This window comes from Lottia gigantea (genome assembly GCF_000327385.1).
Source record: "Lottia gigantea unplaced genomic scaffold LOTGIsca_33, whole genome shotgun sequence".
Lineage (NCBI taxonomy): Eukaryota > Metazoa > Mollusca > Gastropoda > Lottiidae > Lottia > Lottia gigantea.
The window spans coordinates 1,787,181-1,811,068 of NW_008709110.1; the positions used below are offsets into that span (position 1 = coordinate 1,787,181).

Below are 23,888 nucleotides of genomic sequence, written 5' to 3' on the forward strand. Positions count from 1 at the left end.
TACACCAAAACCATGCATCTTCGCTGGTAAAAGTGTGTAAACCTGGAAAGGGACTTTATAGAGAAATATATAAAAACCATCGACCCTGTATGAGTCTTTCAAAGTAAGGCTTAGAACGTTTCAGTCAAACCACGTAATGTGAGACATGGTGATTGGATGCCTAATAATGGTTCACTTTAATAGAAAGAAAATATAGTAGTATAGTTATACATACGTCTTATACAGGTCATTTCTTGAACACCACTTCAGCATCACTAGTAAGCAACAACCATTATTTTTAAAAAGGCTCCATGTTTTATTTTGGTTACTGCCATCAAACTTTTTAACAAGAAATTCATCAACGCAGTATAAATTTTTTTTTATGATTTTCATTCTAAAATATCATCTAGGTCAAATTAAATTAATTATCTTAAAAAAGGTTCGTTTTTACTATCTTTTGAAAGGCACATTTTCACCATATGTTTATCGATCATACACACTACAGATAGCCTACTTTATTAGGCCCAGAAAAGTCACTGTATTGTTTTTAATAATAATAGTTTCAACACTGGAAAACTTCCATACTTACTGTCTGTCTTCAATCGTTACATATTTAAACTCTGATTTCAATGTTTACAGAATCGAATTTGGTCCATTATTTTCGTTTGACTTTAAATATCAAATACAAAATACTACTGAAAGTCTTAGATTGTGTTTGGGTTCATGAAAATGCCAACCACGGGAAAAGATACGAAAAGTGGGTCTTTTTTGGGGTCTTTAAAACTTTGATAAACTTAAAAATTCAATATTGTCAGAGAGTAGATTAACTTGCATATAATGCATGATACGATACCATAAAAGCAACCATTGATGTACGTAAAATATAGGGATGAATTTACCAAAAACTCTTCTACGGCTTGGTACCGATTTCCATCATAAAAAACATCAACTTCAATGACTATTGGTGCCGTCTATAAATGTCTTTTTAGACATATCTATAAATTAATCACGATGCTTTTTACCGGGATCTCAGCTGAAATGCACAGGTCTCTTATTCTAACCATTTGGACTCTTCGTACTCCTTTTTATACGCCCACACGTAAGATGGGCGTATATTGTAATCACCCTGTCGGTCCGTCCGTCCGTTCACATTTGGCTCGTGCTCACTCTATAGGCTACAGTTCTTTATGGATTCTTTTGATTTTTATTTTGTATGTCAATGATGAAGATGATCCCTATTGATTTTCGTGATGATCGGATAATTTTTCACCGAAATATCGTGTCTGACTTGACGTTTTTCTCTATTAGCTATATTGTGCAACTCGTGCTCACTCTATACAGGCTACAATGTTTTACAGATTCTTTTGATTTTTATTTTGTGTGTCAATGTCATTATGAAGATGATCCCTATTGATTTTCATGATTATCGGATAATTTTTCACCGAAATATCGTGTCTGACCTGAAATTTTACTCTATTAGCTATATTGTGCAACTCGTGCTCACTCTACAGGCTACAATTGTTTACAGATTCTTTTGATTTTTATTTTGTATGTCAATGTCATTATGAAGATGATCCCTATCGATTTTCGCGATGATCGGATAATATTTCACCGAAATATCGTGTCTGACTTGACGTTTTACTCTATTAGCTATATCGTGCAATCCTGTAGTCACTAAAGACTGTTTAATCATTTCTGACAGCTGCCAGTGGGCGTATGTTACCTTGCCTGGCAAACTATCTATACACTTTCACAACCAAGACACACAATCAAAAGGGTCATTACCACATTCACAGTGCATGTATATGAATTATTCATACACATAAAGCTACCTTACCGCTCATTTTATAACAAGCTACAAAAGGCTACTCACACATGCCTTGTGATGGTTGGTATTACCTTAGACAAGCATGTTTAGTTAGAGAGTCTATGGTTTCCAAGCATATTTACTGTGAAATATTCCACCACGCAATAGTCCCATAGTTGCATAGAAAGTCGACTTATTATGCTTTACAAATTTACAAAGAGGTCAATGCATTTTTTAATTCATTATTTATTTACCATTCAAACAATTTTGTTTTAAGAGAATCGGCTCATAATCTCGTCAAATTTTAATACAATGCGTCTAGGAGGGCGACTAGTTATTAAATCATAGTCGGAGCCTGTGGATGGAGGAAAAGTTTTTTGAAACGACGCAAACTGTTTACAATACACATGAATAAGAACTTCTTTGGAATCCTTTCAAAACTTTTGAAAAATTCAGAAGCTCCAACTCAAGCCCATACATATAATGATGCAATTTGATTGAGATATAAATATATTCAGACATGCTTTGTATTATTTTTAGGAATATATTTCGTCCAATGACCACACTTATTCCACTTTTGATGATAAGATTGGCCATAATCGTGTCGTATTGCTAAAAAATATCTAAAAATAACACGATGATAAGGATAGTGGTGTATAAAAGGTTGATTGTAACCAGTATTGGACATTGCCTAGAAACACAGACAATCAGTAAGTATGGTAGCATAGTCTATATCTCATTCTTTAACCATTCTGTGTCCTTCTTCTTGAAGGTAACACGTAAGTTTCCAAAGATGCTTCCTGTCATTATGTAGAAGGAAGGCTAATGTGTTTTTGAAAGAATATGTACAAAGCCTTGAACAGATTGAAATAAATTCCTTGTGTTCTCTCACTTGCTATGAAATGCTATGATACTAGAGAATTCGAAATGGTCTTTTCCGGAATGACCTAATCTTTAATAGTAAACAACGAAGTTTTTAATTGATTTTTCATTTCAGTACATCAGAAACATGAAAGCTTTAGTTGCACTTACCCTTGTCTTGGTCCTTACCGGCGCCAATGCCGGTTTCTTGGATAAAATTCAAGAAACATTTGGACAAATCAAGAACACATTCGCAAACGTCTTCAAATCCATCACCCCAGTTCTTGGTCAAGCTGCTAACAACGTTTTATCTGAATTGAAGAAAGATGGTGCCTCGATTTTGTCATCAGGATTACAAGGTGAGTTTAAACCACATCCTAAAGGAGTAATCTCATTCATATACGCGTAATTTACGACATGCAATTCATATTGCACAATTTGAAAGCCAAATGCTCATACCTATCATATATACATAATATATTTGTATTGTTAATGTTTTGATTCTGTATGAATGTTTACCAAATACATTTTTCATATCTATTTTTTATAGCATTAACACATTCCGCTGGCAAAAGAGATCTTGCGTAAGTAGATTTTTTCAAGTTTCAAGCATTCATATAACGTGAAAGGCGCAAGGCATAACATTTGTAGCCTTTAGAGGAGCTTCTAGCTATTGTGCAATGTCAGACGAAAATAACAGTTTATACGTCACAGTTTTTTTGTTACAAAGATCATAACTATTATTAACTTCTAGAAATCAGATTTATCAATATTCTCACAGAAATAATATACAAAAAGCCACCAAAGTTCTAAATAATAAAGTTTAATAAGTTTTTAACAGTAACGAAATATTTCATCACAAAACGAATATATTTTCAGTATTCTCGATAAAGTTGGACAATTCATCCAAAAGGGAGAAAGCGCCATCGGTGATTTGAGCACCCTCATTGGAAACATCTTCAACAAAGCTTTAACCGAACTTACCCAAGTTGCTCAACATTTGGGAGAAGTTGAAATCTTCAACCTTCCATTATCTGACATCCTCCACAAAATTGACAACATTGTTGGTAAGCAAAACCTTCAGGTTTTACTGTTCTTGGGGGGACATAGCAATGCTATAGGGTCTAAGTAGCCTGACTATTCTGATCCTACCAGTTCCTCAGTCGCGACGATATCACATCCACATGTCACGTCTGAGGAACTGTGGTGATGAATAACATCATAATTATTCGAACAAGAGCATCTCCTCATGGCTACTCACTCACTTCAGAGACTTGTCATTCTACGGTTAATATTAAAACTCTATTACCGCGTTTTGACTTTTATAGCCAACCACAACATCCTCCAAGGAGGTATCTTGAAAACATTGATTGAACACCCAGCTGATATCTTATCTGAAGCCGTTCAACACATCATGGGAGCTTTGTCTCACCACAAGAGAAGTGGAGTCCTCGATTCCTTGAAGAGCATTGGATCTCAAATCGCTGGACAATTTACCCCATTCATCAATACTGTTACCCAAGTAAGTTACATTTACCAACAACTCTATTGGTCATTATTTCTCTCTGAATGAGTTAAGCATCGGACGTAGCAATTCTCATCGCTATTGTAATCAATTTAACCTTTTGTGTTTCCTAATCTAAATTACTGTGACACTTTCCCTTTTCCAGCACATCACCAACATCGGATCAGCTCTTAAGAATGTTGGATCTACCCTTCTTGGTGCCATTAAACCAAGCATTGATGCTTTGAAAGGTAAACTCAGCACCCACATCGATACCTTGAAAAATGTCGGAACCACACTTTTGGGACATGGAAAGAACGCCATCAGCGCTCTTACTGATGCTGTTACAGATATCTTAGGTAAGATTTTGGTTAGATTCTACTAATACAATATACAGAAATGAATTCAGTCAGTCCATAAATTATACACGTTACTAGAGAACAGAACTATCTTTAGGCATTTATTAACTTTCCAACATGGTCTTTGTACTATAGATAATAAATAGTATTACAATTTCTTCCTCGTTTCAGGTCAAACCTTCAAGAACGCCCAACCCACCATCCAAAAAGCTGTTGAAACCGCCAAGGATGCCGGTAGTGTTGCTATTAACCACCTCACCAGCACTTTGACTGGAGGACACTAAATGTCTGGACAAAGGTATTAAAAATAAAAATAAATAAATAAAAAAAATGCCGTTTTCTTTAACTCTGGACAATCGGCATCTTAGCAACTTGTTGTAAATTTGCCAAGACTTTAGTACATGGCCATTGGCTTAAAATAGAATAAAAATAGTCGTCCATTTCTTGAAAGAGGTTTTGATACAACAGACAGTTTTCCACAGATTTCTGACAAAAAATGAACATAAATATATTATCTTTATTTACAATAAAATTTATAATGCATACTATTATTCGATATTAAAATATTTTTGCTGTTAAAATAATGCTCATTACAACAATTATTGTAGAGCGATATAGAAATATTTTAACAGAACCTAACAACAACAAAATTTTTTGGTTCTGTTGCAACGCGATAGCGTAGTTGTTAGCCAACGTTTATTTATATAACTGGAACTGTAATGGTAGCTGTAAGCTATTTTCTTGATGTGTATCTCCTTGCAGAATGAAAGCAAGACTATTCTTACAAACTGTATAATCGTTTGTAAGAAACTGGACATGGAAATCTTTCTTCAATGGATACTAATAATAACAATATTAACACTTTATTTACAAATCACTAACTTAGAGTATAAACTGAATCGGGAGATACTACCTAAGTATTCCCTTCTTAATACTTATTACTTGTGAAAACTACTTAAGGCGTTAGGCTATTCTTTGTTAACCCGTGGAAATTAGTTTCGATGTAAGATTATACTAAACAATGCTACACTGTTATAATATAACAACAACATTTTTTTAGGTTCTGTTTTAATATTTCTACGTACTATTATACATAAATCAATCGCAGTTAGCTGTAGTCAGCAATCCAAAATTAAGGTCGATGCATATTCACAGTGATATTGGCTTCTTCAACGAGTTCTAACTGTTTTCAGTTCTAAATCTGTTCAGACAAAAGTGAGAAATATTTGGTACTGTCCAACCATGTAGTTGATATATCTTAAGGAGAAAAGATTGAATTCTAATATCAATTTCTTTATCACTTCCTAAACAAGTACAAAATTCTACCGTGTTTCATTCTAGAAGGTAAACCTCATATAGGGGCAGAAATAATAAATATTGATAATGTCAACTATTTAACCGGCCAATCAACACACTTCTAAATACGGTTTTGTGTTTTTAATATATACACACACAATCTCAGAATAAAACTTACCTAAGCTATCAGATATGTTCAATATGGCGGCATCAATTTCATTACTACCAGGTACAGAATAGTGCCTGTTAAATCTTTTTAAAATATTCTTACATTTCTTCTTCTTAATCTTTTCATCTATTGGTTCTATGAATGTTTTCACTTTCGTGTATTTTACCTAAAGCATAACTAAAATACACTATGAACGATAACATAATATACACATAAATGAGATTATATAAATGAGATTTTCTCTAACAAGTATACAAATAATTGATTGAAGATTCCAACAACCAAAGCCATAGCATCTAATGTGTGAATATCAGGCATTCTGTATCATTTGATCAAAGATTTTTCTCATACTGTGACAAAACGTTATTTACTTATTGTTATTTATTTGATTGAAATATTGTTACCAATCAATTAATTGAATGAAAAAGACAACATATATCCAATCTAAATAACCAGGTTTTAATCTGCAAGATTTTCCTTCATTTATGTGTGTAATAGTTACCTTTCCCTTCTTAGTCTTGTTCTTGTTTTTTGATGTTTTATCTATAACTGAAGTGGACAGTTGTCTCCAAGATTTGTCTCTAATAATACAGAACATTGTATCACGATGAGGTTTAGGTTGAAGTTTAAATGATGATTCTGGTAGAGTGATAGTTGACATACATGAATCAACATTATTATTACTATTATCTAAACATCTACGTGTACTGGGAATTCTAACGGAACACATGGTGTGGTGTGTGTCTGTTGAAGATCTGTAATCATCTCTTTTGGAGATCACGTCAGCTTTTGGTTCTTTGAGTTTTTCTTGTTCTTCTTTCGAATAATGAACGCCCATCTAAACAAGTACAAGTTATTTGGAAACTGATAGAAATAGTTTTTTCAGAATGAAAATAATTCCGAACTACAAACTACTATATGACCTTTTAGTGTGTTTGAAAAGCAACTACGTGCTTGCTATTTCGCAAATGTAAAGCTGTATATAACTTTACTTTAAATTTGGGCTTGCTGAACACTATAAATATCAGACAATTACCTGACTAAAATCCTTTTTTAGTTGACTGTCGTTAAGTTCAGCATCAGATGTTTGGACAAGATGTATAGATTCTTTCGCTGGTTTGACTTTTATCAGTTTAGTTCCTTTTGGACCAAATGTAACTTCAGTTGGCACCAACTTCTCCAGATCATTTTTCCATAGATCTAATGCTGGTTTGACTTGAATTACTCTAATATTTGCTGCTTTTGTTGATCCAGTGCCTAGTTCTAGTGTTTTTGTACATAGTTCTTGTGATCCACTACGTAGTTCTAGTGATCCTCTTCTTAGTTCTTGTGATCCACTACGTAGTTCTAGTGATCCTCTTCTTAGTTCTTGTGATCCACTACGTACTTCTAGTGATCCTCTTCTTAGTTCTTGTGATCCACTACGTAGTTCTTGTGATCCTCTTCTTAGTTCTTGTGATCCTCTTCGTAGTTCTTGTGATCCACTACGTAGTTCTTGTGATCCAGTGTGTACTTCTTGTGATCTACTACGAAGTTCTAGTGCTGTGGAACCTTGCTCTGGTGATCCAGTACGTGGTTCAAATGATTCGGTACCTTTTTTTAGTGATTCAGTTTTTGCTTCTGGTGATTCAGTTTTTGCTTGTGGTGGTCCAATTCCTTCTTCTGGTGATCTAGTTCGTGCTTGCAATGCTTCTGGACGTGATTCTAGTGATTCTTGGCGTGGTTCTAGCGATTCTAGTGATATTTGTGGTAAATCAAGATAACATGAAGACAATGGTAATCCTATTGGTTTATCTAGCTTCAGATTTTCAACAGAAAATTGTTGAGCCAGTTGTTGTATTGATGGTCTAAATAAATAATCTTCTCTTACTGATAATTTTGGTGAATAAACAAAGTGACTTTTCTCGATATTTCCTGGTAAATATGTTGCTGAATATCTGCTTCTTCTTTGTAAAGATTGTTTTCTGTATCGGTCATCCTTCCTCCCCCTTGTTTCACAACAAAAACACTGAGTAAAAATCCCAATTTTGAAAGAAATGTTTCACAAGTCATGAGCGTCTGGTTCTAACCGTTCCTTAATTAACAATAGAATAATAACGTTTCTTTATTATGACGTCATAATATGTGTCATGTTAATGTCGACTTGATAATACTTACACGAAATGTTTGTTTCAATAGTCAAATTATAATAATAGAAGTCATACAACTGCATAAAAAAATTAAATGAGGGTTATTTCACTTATTCGATATATAGCTTGTAAACATTAAAAAACTGGTTCACGCTGATGATGGTTGCCGTCAATCGAATGTTGCAATGTGAACAAATTGGCAATATGCCGATGTAGCCTTGCCTGGCAATGTCTTTTAACGCTGATGATGGTTGCCGTCAATCGAATGTTGCAATGTGAACAAATTGGCAATATGCCGAAGTAACCTTGCTTGGCAATGTCTTTTAACGCTGATGATGGTTACCGTCAATCGAATGTTGCAATGTGAACAAATTGGCAATATGCCGAAGTAACCTTGCCTGGCAATGTCTTTTAACGCTGATAATGGTTGCCGTCAATCGAATGTTGCAATGTGAGAAAATTGGCATTATGCCGACGTAGCCTTGCCTGGCAATGTCTTTTAACGCTGATAATGGTTGCCGTCAATCGAATGTTGCAATGTGAACAAATTGGCAATATGCCGAAGTAACCTTGCCTGGCAATGTCTTTTAACGCTGTTGATGGTTGCCGTCAATCGAATGTTGCAATGTGAACAAATTGGCAATATGCCCATGTAACCTTGCCTGGCAATGTCTTTTAACGCTGATGATGGTTGCCATCAATCGAGTGTTGCAATGTGAACAAATTCTATGAGTGTCCTAGTTTCGTTTCAGAAACCAGAGGATCCAAGAAACAAGTTGCTGTGAGTATCTTTTTATATCATTATCAAAATCTAAAATTATTGGTGGATCTGAAAACCTGATGTTCTCTTTCTATCTGAAAACAATGTCAATACATTTCTTTTTTTAATGCGATTTGTGCATAAATTAGCATACACATTTTCAAACATCATTGAGGTATCCACTAAATGCGACCAGATAAACCCCAACAATATAACGAAGATTAGCTTCATTAACGTTGCACGCAACCAACAAATAACTACCTGGTGTTTTCATGGAATAGTTTGAAGATCGTTTAACTGATAATGTGGTTACAAGCCAAACATTTCTTATAAAATTTTTTATTTCATATTATAAAATTGTCTACAATACAAAACATATCGTTTAGTTGCCTCCAGTCAAAGTGCTGGTAAGGTGGTTAAGAGCAACACTACCGGCATCCTTGGCGGTTTCAACAGCTTTTTGGATGGTTGGTTGAGCGTTCTTGAAGGTTTGACCTGAAACGATGAAGAACTAATTAGAAATAATTTTAACTATCAGAGATGTTCCCAATATTTGCCAATATTTGGTAACTTATCATAATTTATGGACTGACTGTAGTCATTTCTTTGTGTTGTATTATTAGAATCTAACCAAAATCTTACCTAAGATATCTGTAACAGCATCAGTAAGAGCGCTGATGGCGTTCTTTCCATGTCCCAAAAGTGTGGTTCCGACATTTTTCAAGGTATCGATGTGGGTGCTGAGTTTACCTTTCAAAGCATCAATGCTTGGTTTAATGGCACCAAGAAGGGTAGATCCAACATTCTTAAGGGCTGATCCGATATTGGTGATGTGCTGGAAAAATGGAAAGTGTCAAAGTAATTTAGATTAGGAAACATCAAAAATCAAATTGATTACAATACGTCAATAGTGGAAATATGATTGTCCAAATTCTAAATCCATTCACATTAATAATCACTAAGAGAGTATTTGGTAAATGTAACTTACTTGGGTAACAGTATTGATGAATGGGGTAAATTGTCCAGCGATTTGAGATCCAATGCTCTTCAAGGAATCAAGGACTGCACTTCTCTTGTGGTGAGACAAAGCTCCCATGACGTGTTGAACGGCTTCAGTTAAGATATCAGCTGGATGTTCAATCAATTGTTTCAAGATACTTCCTTGGAGGATGTTGTGGTTGGCTGTGAAAAACATAAGCTACGATTTAAAAATGATAAATTGAATTGAAAATTGTGATAAATCTGGCATTTTTTTCATATCAGTATTTTCACGAATGTGACATATATTTGTTATCTAAGGAACGGTTAATGTGTATTAGTTTCGGTAGAACTGTAGTATTTGAAAGATGGACACATCAGCTTTATAAATAAATGGATACGGTATGTAACTTACCAACGATGTTTTCGATTTTGCTGATGATATCGGATAAAGGTAAGTTGAAGATATGGACACTTCCGAGTTCTTGGGCAACTTTGGTAAGTCCAGTTAAAGCTTTGTTGAAAATGTTTCCAACGAGTTCACTGAGTTGACCAATAGCTTGTTCTCCCTTTTGGATAAATTGTCCAATTCTAGAAAAAACAGACGCATTTTTGCATGAACATTCGATACACAATACACACAAGGGTTTGTATCTGGTGATTCTTAAACAGTGTAAGGTTGTTTTTGTGGTAACTGAGACTATTGGAGATTGTCATCCTTATTTAAGTATTATTTAAAGACTTATTTTGTAAATGGTTTTGCTCAGGACGCTAATATTATACAGCACTAATCCTAAATGATCTATTTAAAATAATACTTACTCAAGATCTCTTTTGGAACTTCCAAGAGAACCAGCCAGAGCTGAAATGAATGATTTAAACTTCTGTCAGAAACTGATGCCATCGTGCTTCAGAATATCTTCTTGGGTATAAGTCTACTCCTGAATTATTATTTCCTAGATTTAAAAACCTTAGAAATATACTGTTAGTGTTCGTGTATCTGAAAGCCTGATCCAGTTGGAAAATCATATTTTCTCGGTTTTTATGATCATTTGATGAACAATATTGAACTAAAGAAAATTACCTGATACACCTTTAGATAAAATCAATGATCCATCTTTTTTCAGTTCACCAAGAATGTTAGTGGCAGCTTGACCAAGTGCTGGGGCAATTGAGGTATAGACTTTAGAGATATTATCTTTGATGGAAGAAAATACGTTATGGAGACTATCCAAGAAACCAGCATTGGCTGTGCTGAGGGCCAAGACGAGGGTTAATGCTACTAAGGCTTTCATTTTTACCTGAAAATGAAAGAAAGGTTACTCTTAATTTCAACTGAATGACGCCCTAAAGAAACCATAATATGTTTCTTTCATGTTTTGCTCAGCATGCTAAGATTTAGATATACATTGTTTGAGTAGAGAGTGTTGACGCAATTAGGCTCATTCGATAATTTAGTTTCTGAATTTAAGACTAATTTTGGTAGAAGACATTCTACAATTAATCTATTAAAAGAGTATGGTATAAATCCCTTTTAAACCCAGGCTTGTCATAATCTTAAAGACTCTGAACATCACAGTACATATTTAAACAACCATAATACAATAAGCTACTTACTGATTGTCTGTTGATGGAGGCAATGGACTTGGTTTAACTTTCTGGTGTTTTTATACTTTCAGGGATCAAGAAAACGAGTATCTATTGCTATTTTTGGTATTAATCTTATCAACAGATTTTTTTTCTCAGACTTACAGGATTGTAATTGGATTGGCTAACTGGACAGTAAGATAAGTTTTTTGCCCAAATCATCCACCTCTATGACCTCGATTGATCGACATTTTTTGAAACACAAGCACAAAGTAACTAAAATATAACATCTACTATAGGAATACAACATTCAATAATTGAGAACAATTGACAGTTATTACATGTTTCTTTTGTTATTAATTTTATATTGACACAATTATATTATTTGATGGCAATCATTCCAAAAAAGGAAGAAAACAGAATCAGCTGTGTCGTACACATGCATATTTAATATAAGTAAAATGTATCAGAAATAGTCTTTAAAAGACAAACCTTTTGTCTTAATGTGGTATTCCATAAATTATAAGTGAGTATAAGTCACTCCCGGGTGACACCCATCCTATATGGTGAACTATTACATTATCCCTCTTTATCAATATTAAATGAGGAAGACAAATTTATCAACGACGTAGAATAAAGTTTTCTCTGAGGGGCCAAACATCAATCTGTTTCTTCTTAAATGATGAAATTAATTGTTTATTCACGTTCAAGGCAATAGATTTATCCCAAGTAAATAGATCCCTTACTTAAAGCGAACTGGTAAGACAGATATACTCTTGGACAATTAATATCGGATGAAGTCTAAACTGTAATACCTCAGTTTTACACTAAATTGACTGAAATTAGCTCCTTTCTTATGAAACTTACTCTTCAATACTTGACTAATCAAGCCATACTTTGTAGTATTATGCAATGATCAGGTCATGGAAAAACCCGGCGTAGCATCACAGATTAGAGTAGTGATTGCATAATAAATATCCACAAATGAAAGGGAAAACATGTTGTGTTCTGCAGTCAAGTCAAGTTTTTGTTTTAGAGAGAAATGTTCTTTAAATATTCATTAAGTGTTGGAAGAAATTAAAAGCCACACTATCGACTCGTTCAGGCTTAAAAAGAATACATTCAAAATGTATTAATGGGATTCATGGTCGTCTTTAAATTTTCTCACGCCACGTTCAATTATCCGAATAATTCAGATTAAAGTCAACCATCCACTAATTCTGCATTTTAACAGAAACGTGTGGAAGTTTAGACCTTCGGGATAAATGATAATAATTAGACGACTGTAGCCCTTACAATATATGTTTAAAGATGGATTTCACATTTATAAGAGTAAAATCAAGCAAACTATTTGATAATTGTTGTGTATAATGAATAATGCTTGTATCAGCTAAAGAAATGTCTGTAGAAGGCTTCGAAAATACAATAAACTCTAATCCGCTTAGAGAAGCGTATTCAAGCTATTTTTGAATTAATTGGCCATATTTTCTCTATTTTAATATAATAAGTCAAATCTATTTGAAAGTTAAAACTGGTTTAAATTAATTATCATATTTTTGCAAAATAAAATTCAAATATATAATGTCTTGTTACTGGAGATAATAAATGGAATACCAAAATACTAGAGTATCTGTTGCATAAAGTAAAAGTTTTAACTAATCATGAAAATCCATATCTGTACATAGACTGTATAATATGGCGGCCGACTGGTATTTTTCCAATCACTAGAAGACCTCAAGTTCAATTGTTATATGTATTGGCCTTCTAATAATCGAATAAATATATATTATATGAATAAATGGAAATAAGGAAATCCATCTTTAAGAACGCAAATTAATCACGTGCTTGTTGAACATAACGGTATCCTTGATAACTGTCTGTCAATAACATAGTTGTTATAACTACAGTTTGAATTATTGATACCATTATTTATTTCGCATTCCTCTTGTATATTTCCATGACAAGATTTAGGTGAACTTAGTTGTGTGATTTTTAAAACTGTCATGGAAAGTGATATTAAGAAAATTTGTTTCCGAGTGACACTGATTGCCACTATAATGACAAATATTCTATGTACAGATGTAATACAGGAACTTTCTGTACCGTTGGAGTTGTCTGTAACGTGGGATGTAGAAAGCACTGTGGTAGGCTATGCCTCTTTTGAAGTGATAGGAGTAGTAGGTTGTGCCAAAATTTGTTTCCAAAAACCGGAATGCCAGAGCTTCACACATTTCAAATCAACATTAAAATGTGAAATATTTGACCATAGTCTTCAGTCCAATAATCTTAGTACTTTAAAGATGTCTATTTATAGCGAGAAAATAAATTGGAATCAGGTATAAACTCTTTTTTACTAATCATCTTTTTAGTCCTCAGGAATATCAGTTTTTCACGTCGTATGAGCGTCCTATTTGCTTGATACTGTGATAAATCTAAGATTAAAAAATCAAATTGTTTTCCTTCTCACCCTATGTAATTCTTTATCTTGATATCATCACCGCATTCTTAAGGTCGGTATGCTAAATTGAGCACGACGAAAAAGAGGTCTGAATTCATCAACCTCCTTGACCATTTTGCGATTTCCGCCCAGGCAAATTTTCCAGCGGTCACAATGGATAATTTATCCGTTCAAATTCAGAAATCATGAGGGGATTTTTGTAGGTCAAAACTATATTTGCTCAAATTTATGAAAACTATCAAATGTGCAGAAATGTGTCCCGCAACTTATCTGAAAGTCTTAACTAAAAATGCTTTTTGATTGGTGATAGAAAACTACTGTTATGTCTTCTTTGTATTATGTAGGCTTCAACTACAAATATAAAGTCTTTATGAGGCCCAACACCAAAACTTATAGTTTAACAATTAGTACAATCCTCTTTTTATAAACAGTTTCAAAACAAATTCAGTTTGACCAAATAGATTTAGAAATATTTTCAGGTATGATTTACGACTTTTTGATAATGATCTTTAAAATGGTTCAAGACAAAACGCCGTGCCTAAATTTAAAGTATAAAACATGGTCAAATGTATTTTACATGCGAAAGTGTCGGATTTACAAGGTGCCCTGCCACAAGTATAGAATCTCAATATATCACAATAAATCCAAGTAACTAAAAAATTATTAAAAAACACGCCTCTAAGTATGTTTCAAAATTTCTAAGTTTAAAGAATTATTACTTAGTTTTATGGAGGTAAGTCCACTGATAAACAAAAATCTCATTTTAAGAAAGATTCAAAATTTCATTTTTTTGGTCATCCAAATATTTTTTAACCAATATTTATTCATAAATTAAAATTAAATTTTAGTGCTGGGTATTGCCAATCATGGCACGATACATATCTCGATGCAGTGGTTCCCATCCTTTTTCAGCCTTCACACCCCTGGAGCAATCATCTGGACCTTTTACACCCCCAAAAATTTGTTTCATCCACATTTCCAGCATGTGATGATGTGAGGTGCTCTCAATTCAAAATAAATTTTTCTCAAACACAGTTGACCACACCCCTGACAACCTAGCCCCACATTCCCAGGGGGGGGGGGGGGGGGGGCACCTCAGTTTGGGATCCAGAGCGATATGGTAATGGGACAAACAGTTTCTTCAAAGTATTAATAATTATTAAATAATAACTTTATTATGGTGATATTTGGTAAGTATTTGATAGGTTAATGTGCATCGTCTTGTAAATAGTTACTAACAATTTCAGTCAAGTCGTCGAGAACAATTCGTGATTCCATTCGCCGACTTAAAAAAAAAATCATCACATTTTATTGAATAAGAAGTATCGCAATATTATACACGTATCGTGGCATTTCGTATCGTGATACATTGATTCATCGATATATCGTGTCAGCACTAGTAAATCTAAGAAAAAAAGAGAAAAATCATATTTCATTCCCATACTAGTTATTCTTATCATTATCATTCTCACTATCAATTCTATACTAAAAGTCTATCTGTAAATTACGTTTAAGTTCGCATTGTCTTGAAATTCAAGCAGGGGGGTACTCCAGTGTCAACAGAGCATAAAGAATCTGTCATTTTTGTAATCAGCACGAAATAGAAGATGAGTACACCGAAAAACCAATCATTATTGTATACCATTATCATACGTTCCATCCCTATCTCCATCTTTATCATCCCTACCATTATCATACGTTTCTTCACCTTATTATCATCCTCACCATTATCATCACCATCATAATTACCTCTATCATTATCATCAAAATATATTCTAGTCATCTGACCAGTTATTAAGCCGACATTTCTAACCCCTGCAAGACACTCCTAAGGTTTTGGTAGGCTAATAACAACTGAGGCAATATGTAAGAAAGCAATATGTATTGCGGGAACTCTGATAGTATCACTTTACACCATTCCAATTTTCAGTCAGACGTCTGTGGTTCCTGCAATTTCGATAAAACTAAGTGTTTGATGACGTCACTAATCGCGAATGGCTATGTGATAAAGCATATTTTGAATTAATGACGTCATCAAACACTAAGTTTTGATTGAACTGCATGAACCATAGATGTCTGATCGAAAATTAATGGTGCAAATTGATGCTATCGCTGTCCCCGATACTCGTAGAATTTTTTTAGAAAACTCCTTTTACGATCCCTGTCAAGTAAAATACCAAAAGACATTCTAAGAAACTGCCAAATGTTTCAATAATTTAGTGAAATCATACACTAAGTTTGAAATAAGTATGAAAAAATACTAAATGATTAAATCATTAAGTGAAAATGAAGTACAAAATTCATAACACTGAAAAGCATTACAACTTGAACGTAAAGAAAAAGGCAAAGCACTTTTTACAGTACCGGTACACAACCTTAAGTAAATCATTGAAAAAATGTCCACAAATATGAAAAATTATGAAATACAGGGTGATTGAGTTTATTTTATCGCCTACTTAATAACACATATTGTAGACAGTATTTATTATTATATCGCCTGATCTCTAAAGACTTATAGTAACTTACAGCAAATCAGAGATTCTGATCGATGACCTGGCCTGTGCCCACCGATTACAAAAAATCGGCCTAGAAACTGGATCTGATCGTTGACAAACTAAACATAGGGGGTCTGTGTGGTGTTCTCCTTGTAACAATGAACAGAATGTGTGCTTTAGTCCTTGCGTTTAATAAATCCTCAGTTTCAGTTTCTGAAAGGTTAACTTTAATTTATATATATACGTCACCATACTAATATATAAAATGTTCATTATTTTTTTTAGGATTTATTTAGTGGTTGTAGTGAATTAAACTGTTCGCTTGGCTCATCGTGTTTTATTAAACAGGGCACTCCAACTTGTATTCCCACAGGTAATATCAACCTTAAAGAATTTCAGACAACAGAGCTAACAACTTTCATGATAAAGATTGTACAATGTTTAAGTCATAGGGCTATATTCTGCAGCAGAATTATTTGAGATCAGACGGCCTCTTGAAGAATGCCTGTTTGCAAGGTTATTTTATTAGTAAGGTAAGAACAAGACTCCATCTTACCAATTCGTGGTATCATGTTCTGAAATGGTGAATGAACATTGTATTTATTCTATCCTGACTTTCTTTATCGTTTTCTTTGCTTTAAATCGTTTTTGTTCTGTAGAGTGTGGGCCGACACCGCTTGTCGCCAATAGTCAAATGACAGTACATGGAACTCGAGTAGGAACATTGGTTCAATATACCTGCAATCCAGAAACAGTGTTAGAAGGAAGACCAGAGAGACGTTGTTTAACTATTGGAAAATGGCAGCCCGATTTGTTTAAGTGCCATTTACGTAAGTACACTGGATTTTAATATTTTTGGAATGCCAAGGCTGAATGATTTTGAAATCATAAAATAAATATTTGATAATCATTGACCTAATTTACTTATTTCCTTGGAACTAAGTGGTCGGAAACCAAATTGAAAAGCACTGAGTTTATATAACGATTATTAGATAATAAAAGACCACTCGGTACATAAAGATGAAAACTGTACAGTTTCTATTAGACTGTTTTTACCTTTTCGTTTTATAGTCATCACAGAAATGAAGGCACAAGAAAGGTGTGGTATACCATACCTTATGATCGATACAGTTGAAAATAGAAGAAAAGAATACCCGAGGTACGGGTCCGGACAGGCTATGTTCTACCGTAGCGATATACCGTACGATATACCACACCGGATAACGTACCTTGCCTATATAATACTATATATATAATCAAATAAAACAAATACAATTTTGTAAAATTGTTAATAAATATATTATTGAATATTTTGTGTTCTCACCACCATTTTTACGTGTATATTCCTTAGGCAATAAAATATACATATAATTATTATTACTGATATATATTTAATACATGTCAATCACCCGTTAACAATATTATCGTATCTTGTAGAATGTCCCCCAGCTCCATTAGTTCCCGATGCTGCTTTAGATGATCCTTTGAGAATAGTTGGCATTTACACAAACTATACATGCGTAAATAACACTCGTCTTTTTGGAACACCTCATCTTTATTGTCAAGATAATCAAACATGGACTCCTGTTGAATTTGAATGTATTCGACGTAAGTTTTCTGTGATATCTCAAATTTTAAGTTCTTCATGAAGAAGAACTAAAGAAGTGAAAAAATCCAACTTAGTGACATCATTTGTTTTTTTTTTGTATCCTCCAGACTTTAATTCGATGAGTGTGGCTGTCGGAAAGATGTCCACAGATATGTTATATTTAGAAATTTGATTGTTGTTTCTTTAAACAATCGATGATAAGGTCATAAATATCATCATTCTCTATTGAAGAATGTCCACCAGCCCCAGATGTTAATGATGCTACTACAAATACATCAGATAGAATAATAAATACTACATTAGGTTACCAGTGTCACCCTCTAGCTGATGCCTATGGTACACCATTTATTGTTTGTCAAGAAGACCTGTCATGGAGTCCTGTAGTCTTCAACTGTTCACGTCGTAAGTTTATTGATAAGCGCGTCGTTGCTTCTTTTGTACTTTGGTGTTTTTTCGGATGTTCATTTCTAAGTGTTTTCAGTTCATTAAAAGGTATTGCAGTTCAAAATATGTCTTGAAAATAATCTATCAATTGTGTTAGTTATCAAAAACACCTTTTATTTGTTAAAGAAACGATACCAAAATGTTTTTTTCAGAATGTCCAATAGCTGAAGAAGTAACTCACGCCAGAAAGTTAACCCATGTACGACAAGTGTTTACCACACTAGAATATGAGTGTATTAATGATACCTTATTAGATGGAAATCCTACACGGAATTGCCCTACAACTCAACAATGGGAACCTATACAATTCACATGCATTGAACGTAAGTACAATTAAGATTTTGGCTGGGTCCAATCTAATGGTGAATCCACCAAGTATGTTGTTTTTCTCTCTTACAGAATGTCCAGTTTTAGATATACCACATGCTATAAATGATACCAGTAACAGAGTTCTAACGTCCGCCGTCAATTATCATTGTGAAGATGGTTATTTACATAATGGTACAACTCAAATAACTTGTCAAAACGACAGAACCTGGACTTCAATTAATTTTGAGTGTATTGAAGGTTTGTGCTATCCGTACTTTCATCCAGTGACGGCGCCACCATAGATGGTCTGCACCCACAATTGTGTCCCCAATTTATTTTCGAAAAAATATGATTTTTATACATTTTTGCCCAAAACTAGTTGTATGTTTCAGATAGGACCAAATCAATTCAATTTTTCGAAAATTTACTTGATAGAACCCTCTCAGACGCTCCATTAGCGATTTGCAACTAAACGCAAGTCAGTCTGCCCCTATTTGCACTTCAGTCTCAAGAGGCTGGCGCCGCCACTGCTTCCATCATTACCAAGTTTGAGTTGCCGATTAGGCAGTGGCGGAGCCAAAGGGTGGGGGGGGGGGGGGGGGGCAGCCCCAAAAGCAAGTTTTTCGGGCAAAAATCTCACAACTATATTTGAAATTCGGGCAATCTCAGATATTTCGCCCCCACCCCCCCTCGGACATAAACCTGGCTCCGCCACTGCGATTAGAGGTTGCCCAACTGATACATCGTAATGACCTTTAGGTGACCTTTGTGTTATTATCACATTTAGGGCTTGTATATGAATCCATTATCCCTGCATATGATATAGATTGATGGTACGAATTGGAAATGGTCAGACAAGTAGATTATAGGTAACGAGACAGAAATGGAAGAGGTTATGCTGTCTTCAAGAAAAACACCCATCATCATGATTCCATTATACCATTTTCAGTGTGTCCAACAGAAGCACCACCAGTTCAATATGCCCAAACAGACCAGATACTGAGATTTGTAGGAACAGTTGCTACCTATACTTGTGATCCAGATACTATCATACATGGTGATAACTACGTTACTTGTATTCACTCATCAAATTCTACTGTAGCGTGGTCAACAGTGCCGTTTTGGTGTGAGAAAGGTAACAATCTAATTGTTAAATCCACCCGATTCCATTTCTTTCTAGTCCGTAGAAGTCTGTTTGGGTCTGTATTCGGCCGGAAGGTCTTTTCACTAAAGAATAACGGGGTGTATCAGAATATAATCTAACTATAGATGAAGCTGAAAGAAATTCACATTTGACACTCAGAAAGAGGGGTATATTGGATCCAAATCTGTTTCTAATTTCGGAAATAGTAGTCTATCCAGAACAGGGTAATGAGCAAGATGAGTATAGAGCACAAAATTCTTATGCAAATGCTTTAGATGGGTTAATTTTTTATTTAAAAGATGGAGTGTAGTTATTTTACGATCTTTACTATTTGTGATTGTATATAATAAACAAGCATGTCTTCACACTATAACGAGTATATAACTTGATTTACAGTTTGTTCAGATTCCCCACCAGTTGTAATGGATGCAACACTGACCACCTTTAATAGATCAAAAGGAGCAGTAGCAGAATATACATGCCATAACGAAACAGTTTTAATAGACGGACCAGCTACAATCCCATGTCTACAATCACAACAATGGGGAGCTCAAATATTCGACTGTAGAAGGCGTAAGTTAAATGGTTTTGTTTCAACATCATTTTTGAATTTATCAGTAAACGCATAATCACGAGACACATACTAAAGAAACAGCCCATTAAAGGATTGGAACTCTTTTTGGAGTGCAATGACATCTGTCAAATGTATAATGTAGAATCAGCCATATTAATCCAGTAAACCCTGGTAGGTTTTTATTGTGTCCATTGTATTATTGTATTGCTTTTTTGGACTAATATATTCAATAAGATATTGCTTTATGTTGTTACAGAATGTCCAATACCTCTGGTATATCCAAACAGTATCGTCATTCATGATTGTTATATTGCTTTATGTTGTTACAGGTTGTCCAATACCTCTGGTATATCCAAACAGTATCGTCATTCATGATTGTTATATTGCTTTATATTGTTACAGATTGTCCAATACCTCTGGTATATCCAAACAGTATCGTCATTCATGATTGTTATATTGCTTTATATTGTTACAGATTGTCCAATACCTCTGGTATATCCAAACAGTATCGTCATTCATGATTGTTATATTGCTTTATGTTGTTACAGAATGTCCAATACCTCTGGTATATCCAAACAGTATCGTCATTCATGATTGTCATATTGCTTTATATTGTTACAGAATGTCCAATACCTCTGGTATATCCAAACAATATCGTCATTCATGATTGTTTTATTGCTTTATATTGTTACAGAATGTCCAGTACCTCCTGTATATTCAAACAGTATCGTCAATCCAGGACCAAGAACACTGGGGGAAACCATCACTTATAATTGTACAGCTGGACACATGCTAAAATCGGGAACTTTATCAATATTTTGTAAGGCTAATCAGGAATGGACCAATAAAGATTTTGTCTGCTTCCCAAGTGAGTATAGCACAGGATACTGAAAGCATATTAATGGTGCAATTTTCGATGAGCTAAACCCCACTCTAGAATAAGTCTATATAGAGTAATGCAAAAACCACTCCGACAAACCCATATTTTATTTAGAAAATACAGCCTCTCTCCCCCTTTCACAATCTCATTCACACAATTCATATCCATTCGCAAACATTCCGCATTCCCGCAACATTCACACACTTGCAAATGTTCATCATGTGACAGCCTGGAACATCACTTGACATTGTATCAATTCATTCTACAGTCTTCATACACTTGAAAGATCTCAAAAATCTTCTAGACTTTGGTGTCTTGATCGTTTGAACTGAAAAGGAAATTATGATACATCAGAGGCGTTGAATTTGATTGAAGACCCTACGACTAGGACAGGTTTTTTTATTCATTGAAGAGAATTTGTGCTAACAGCACGCCATGACTGGTCTTACTGATCACTGTTCTAGAATTTGATCTGATCAATGTTATTATGTGCAAAGTTCAAATATTAAAATCTTCCGTTAGTAAAGGGCATGAACTAAACCTTGAATAATTAAAATGATTTACCTTCTTGATTACAATTAACAACGTCTAAATGGGTGGCCTTTTTTTCTTGACTAACTCTAGTTAGGGACGTTCCACCAGACCTAAAACTATCACCGGCTTCGACTCCCGGGTTAGAAGCATTACGGTAGGCGTTCTGTTGTAATACGTGGTGAACATTGAATTTTATCTGGGGGAATTCATCTACAAAAAAATAAGTAGGCAGGTTGAAGTAAAATTACCGAAACATTAAACAAAAACTCTCTCGAATACAAAAAAAACCATCATCTCAACTTACCTTCATATTTAGAGAGCTTCGATATTCCAATAAATTGTATGAAATTTTCAACAAAATCAGCTACGTCTTCTGCTGCTTTATGAAGTGGTTTTTCATTCAAAAATCCAAAAAATTTGTTGTCGTAATATTGGTATTCTTCTACCGTCATGGGAGGTATTGAATAATCGGGAAGGTATCCAAAGCAGTATGGAGGTCTTGACATATATTTCTTAGACATTCTGGAAAAGAAAAAAGACGGAAATTCTTTCAAATGACACAAAATGACCCTACGTTGAACTAGTGGACACACTGCTCTTGATGATATCGCGAGATCGACATTGAGTGAAGTAACCCCAAAGCAAATAAATCAATCAAATAGGAGGTGCATTATCATTATCATTTCATTTCGAAAACTTAAAGAGATAGTAAAATATTATGAAAGGTGCTTTTATGATGACAATTTAATAAGTGTATAATATACTAATACGTTACAGTACCTAATGCATAGGGCAACCCGCAAAAATAAATCACCCATTAAGATTAAAAGGGATAACAAATTGCATTTTTTGATTTAAATGAATTTACAAAAATTAAGAAATCTAACGACAACAGAGTTTTCAGCCAAAACTGTTTTGTTTATATAAACTTCTTACCTTGAACACCTTGAAATATAGAAAACTCCTCAAAAATTGTGACAACGTGTTTTCAATAAGAATAATATAATTGCCTATATATTTCGATTATATAACGTCGTAATAAGACTAACTTGCAAATCTTCAGACTCATAAGAAAAGATTCTAGTTTCATTCAGAGGAGTTGACCAATGAAATTCAGATTCGTTATATGCCTAAGTCATTTGTTTATTTTGGCCTTTTATAGTATCTGATTTGGATAGTGCATGTCTTGAAAATTTGCAAAGAACAAACGTGACCCAGATTTATTTGATGTGTCTAATCAAAAGAGACAATATTTCATCCAAATCTGGCAAAAAGCAACGGTTTGAACCTAATATGGAGGCTGAAAATCGGGTCTGAGCCGAACTGAGAACCAAGAATGGGAAAATTCGTCAGGAAAAGATCGTTCCCGTCTTTTCAAGATAACTAGATATTATATTCACGAGAGGTGTTGAGCTGAATTTATCCCTTTGTAAAGGGTTTCGTCCACATATCATTTTAAGATGACAAAAACGTGGAGATTAACCAGTCCAATTCTCCCGAAATCAACTCTTGGTTCCTCTGCGTGGTGGCGGTTTAGTTACAGGAGGGCTTTCGGTGATTTCCGACTATATATTGTGTAAAGTGTACAAAGTAAAAAAAAACAAAATATAATCATTGAACATGTTTTAAACACATTGAGTTTCATAGTTGAATAAACATATGCCCAAGTCATATTATGTAAATTACCCGTCAAGATTGAATTTATTTTATTATATCATATACGGTATTTCTTACCGAGTATAGAGCATTATAGCCTCTTATGCTTGTAATGAAATTTTGTTACCTAAAAAAAATGACTTGGGCACTTTTCCATAAATATCCAGACATTTCAATCAATGAAGTTTTTTCTCGGCATATATTATAGCCATTACAAGTTTTCAAAAGATTGAGGTGGCTCAGTCAATATAAGTGTGGATAATCATCGTATAGTATTACCTACCTTGATTGCGATCAGAAACAATCACCAAATTATATTGAGTTCAGATGAATTGATAAAATACTTTCTGTACTGC

General features: G+C 34.2%; 5 protein-coding genes across 5 annotated transcripts; 2 read left to right on the plus strand and 3 right to left on the minus strand.

The window, feature by feature from the left end:
- The first annotated feature begins 2,482 nt into the window (after positions 1–2,482).
- On the plus strand, positions 2,483–4,833 carry LOTGIDRAFT_232951 (hypothetical protein). Its single transcript, XM_009058298.1, has 7 exons — positions 2,483–2,496; positions 2,784–3,006; positions 3,198–3,231; positions 3,527–3,714; positions 3,976–4,169; positions 4,318–4,510; positions 4,682–4,833. The coding sequence occupies exons 2-7, from the start codon at positions 2,796–2,798 to the stop codon at positions 4,792–4,794; spliced, it is 933 nt and encodes a 310-aa protein (XP_009056546.1). The 5' UTR covers positions 2,483–2,496; positions 2,784–2,795; the 3' UTR covers positions 4,795–4,833.
- Positions 4,834–5,291: 458 nt separating this feature from the next.
- LOTGIDRAFT_162339 (hypothetical protein) lies at positions 5,292–8,571 on the minus strand (the record flags this gene model as incomplete). Its single annotated transcript, XM_009058299.1, has 5 exons — positions 5,292–5,350; positions 5,985–6,141; positions 6,478–6,813; positions 7,012–7,526; positions 8,448–8,571. 5 exons carry the CDS (start codon positions 8,569–8,571, stop codon positions 5,292–5,294), a joined length of 1,191 nt encoding a protein of 396 aa, XP_009056547.1.
- A 675-nt stretch (positions 8,572–9,246) lies between these two features.
- Positions 9,247–11,137, minus strand: LOTGIDRAFT_162340 (hypothetical protein; the record flags this gene model as incomplete). Its single annotated transcript, XM_009058300.1, has 6 exons — positions 9,247–9,359; positions 9,507–9,699; positions 9,853–10,046; positions 10,258–10,433; positions 10,665–10,704; positions 10,927–11,137. 6 exons carry the CDS (start codon positions 11,135–11,137, stop codon positions 9,247–9,249), a joined length of 927 nt encoding a protein of 308 aa, XP_009056548.1.
- A 2,295-nt stretch (positions 11,138–13,432) lies between these two features.
- Positions 13,433–20,910, plus strand: LOTGIDRAFT_162341 (hypothetical protein; the record flags this gene model as incomplete). Its single annotated transcript, XM_009058301.1, has 10 exons — positions 13,433–13,765; positions 16,668–16,755; positions 17,042–17,212; positions 17,820–17,990; positions 18,223–18,393; positions 18,588–18,758; positions 18,835–19,002; positions 19,694–19,879; positions 20,285–20,461; positions 20,792–20,910. 10 exons carry the CDS (start codon positions 13,433–13,435, stop codon positions 20,908–20,910), a joined length of 1,755 nt encoding a protein of 584 aa, XP_009056549.1.
- Positions 20,911–21,599: 689 nt separating this feature from the next.
- On the minus strand, positions 21,600–22,397 carry LOTGIDRAFT_162342 (hypothetical protein; the record flags this gene model as incomplete). The annotated part of the gene is made up of 3 exons (XM_009058302.1): positions 21,600–21,670; positions 21,907–22,086; positions 22,181–22,397. 3 exons carry the CDS (start codon positions 22,395–22,397, stop codon positions 21,600–21,602), a joined length of 468 nt encoding a protein of 155 aa, XP_009056550.1.
- Between the last annotated feature and the right edge of the window lie 1,491 nt (positions 22,398–23,888).

What these genes read in the sequence shown, in the direction of transcription:
- LOTGIDRAFT_232951 (XM_009058298.1), top strand. Translation starts at nt 2,796, where the DNA reads ATGAAAGCTTTAGTTGCACTTACCCTTGTCTTGGTCCTTACCGGCGCC. An exon ending in TCATCAATACTGTTACCCAA is followed by an intron (nt 4,170 to 4,317) that starts GTAAGTTACATT and finishes TCCCTTTTCCAG; the next exon opens with CACATCACCAACATCGGATC. An exon ending in TGCTGTTACAGATATCTTAG is followed by an intron (nt 4,511 to 4,681) that starts GTAAGATTTTGG and finishes TCCTCGTTTCAG; the next exon opens with GTCAAACCTTCAAGAACGCC.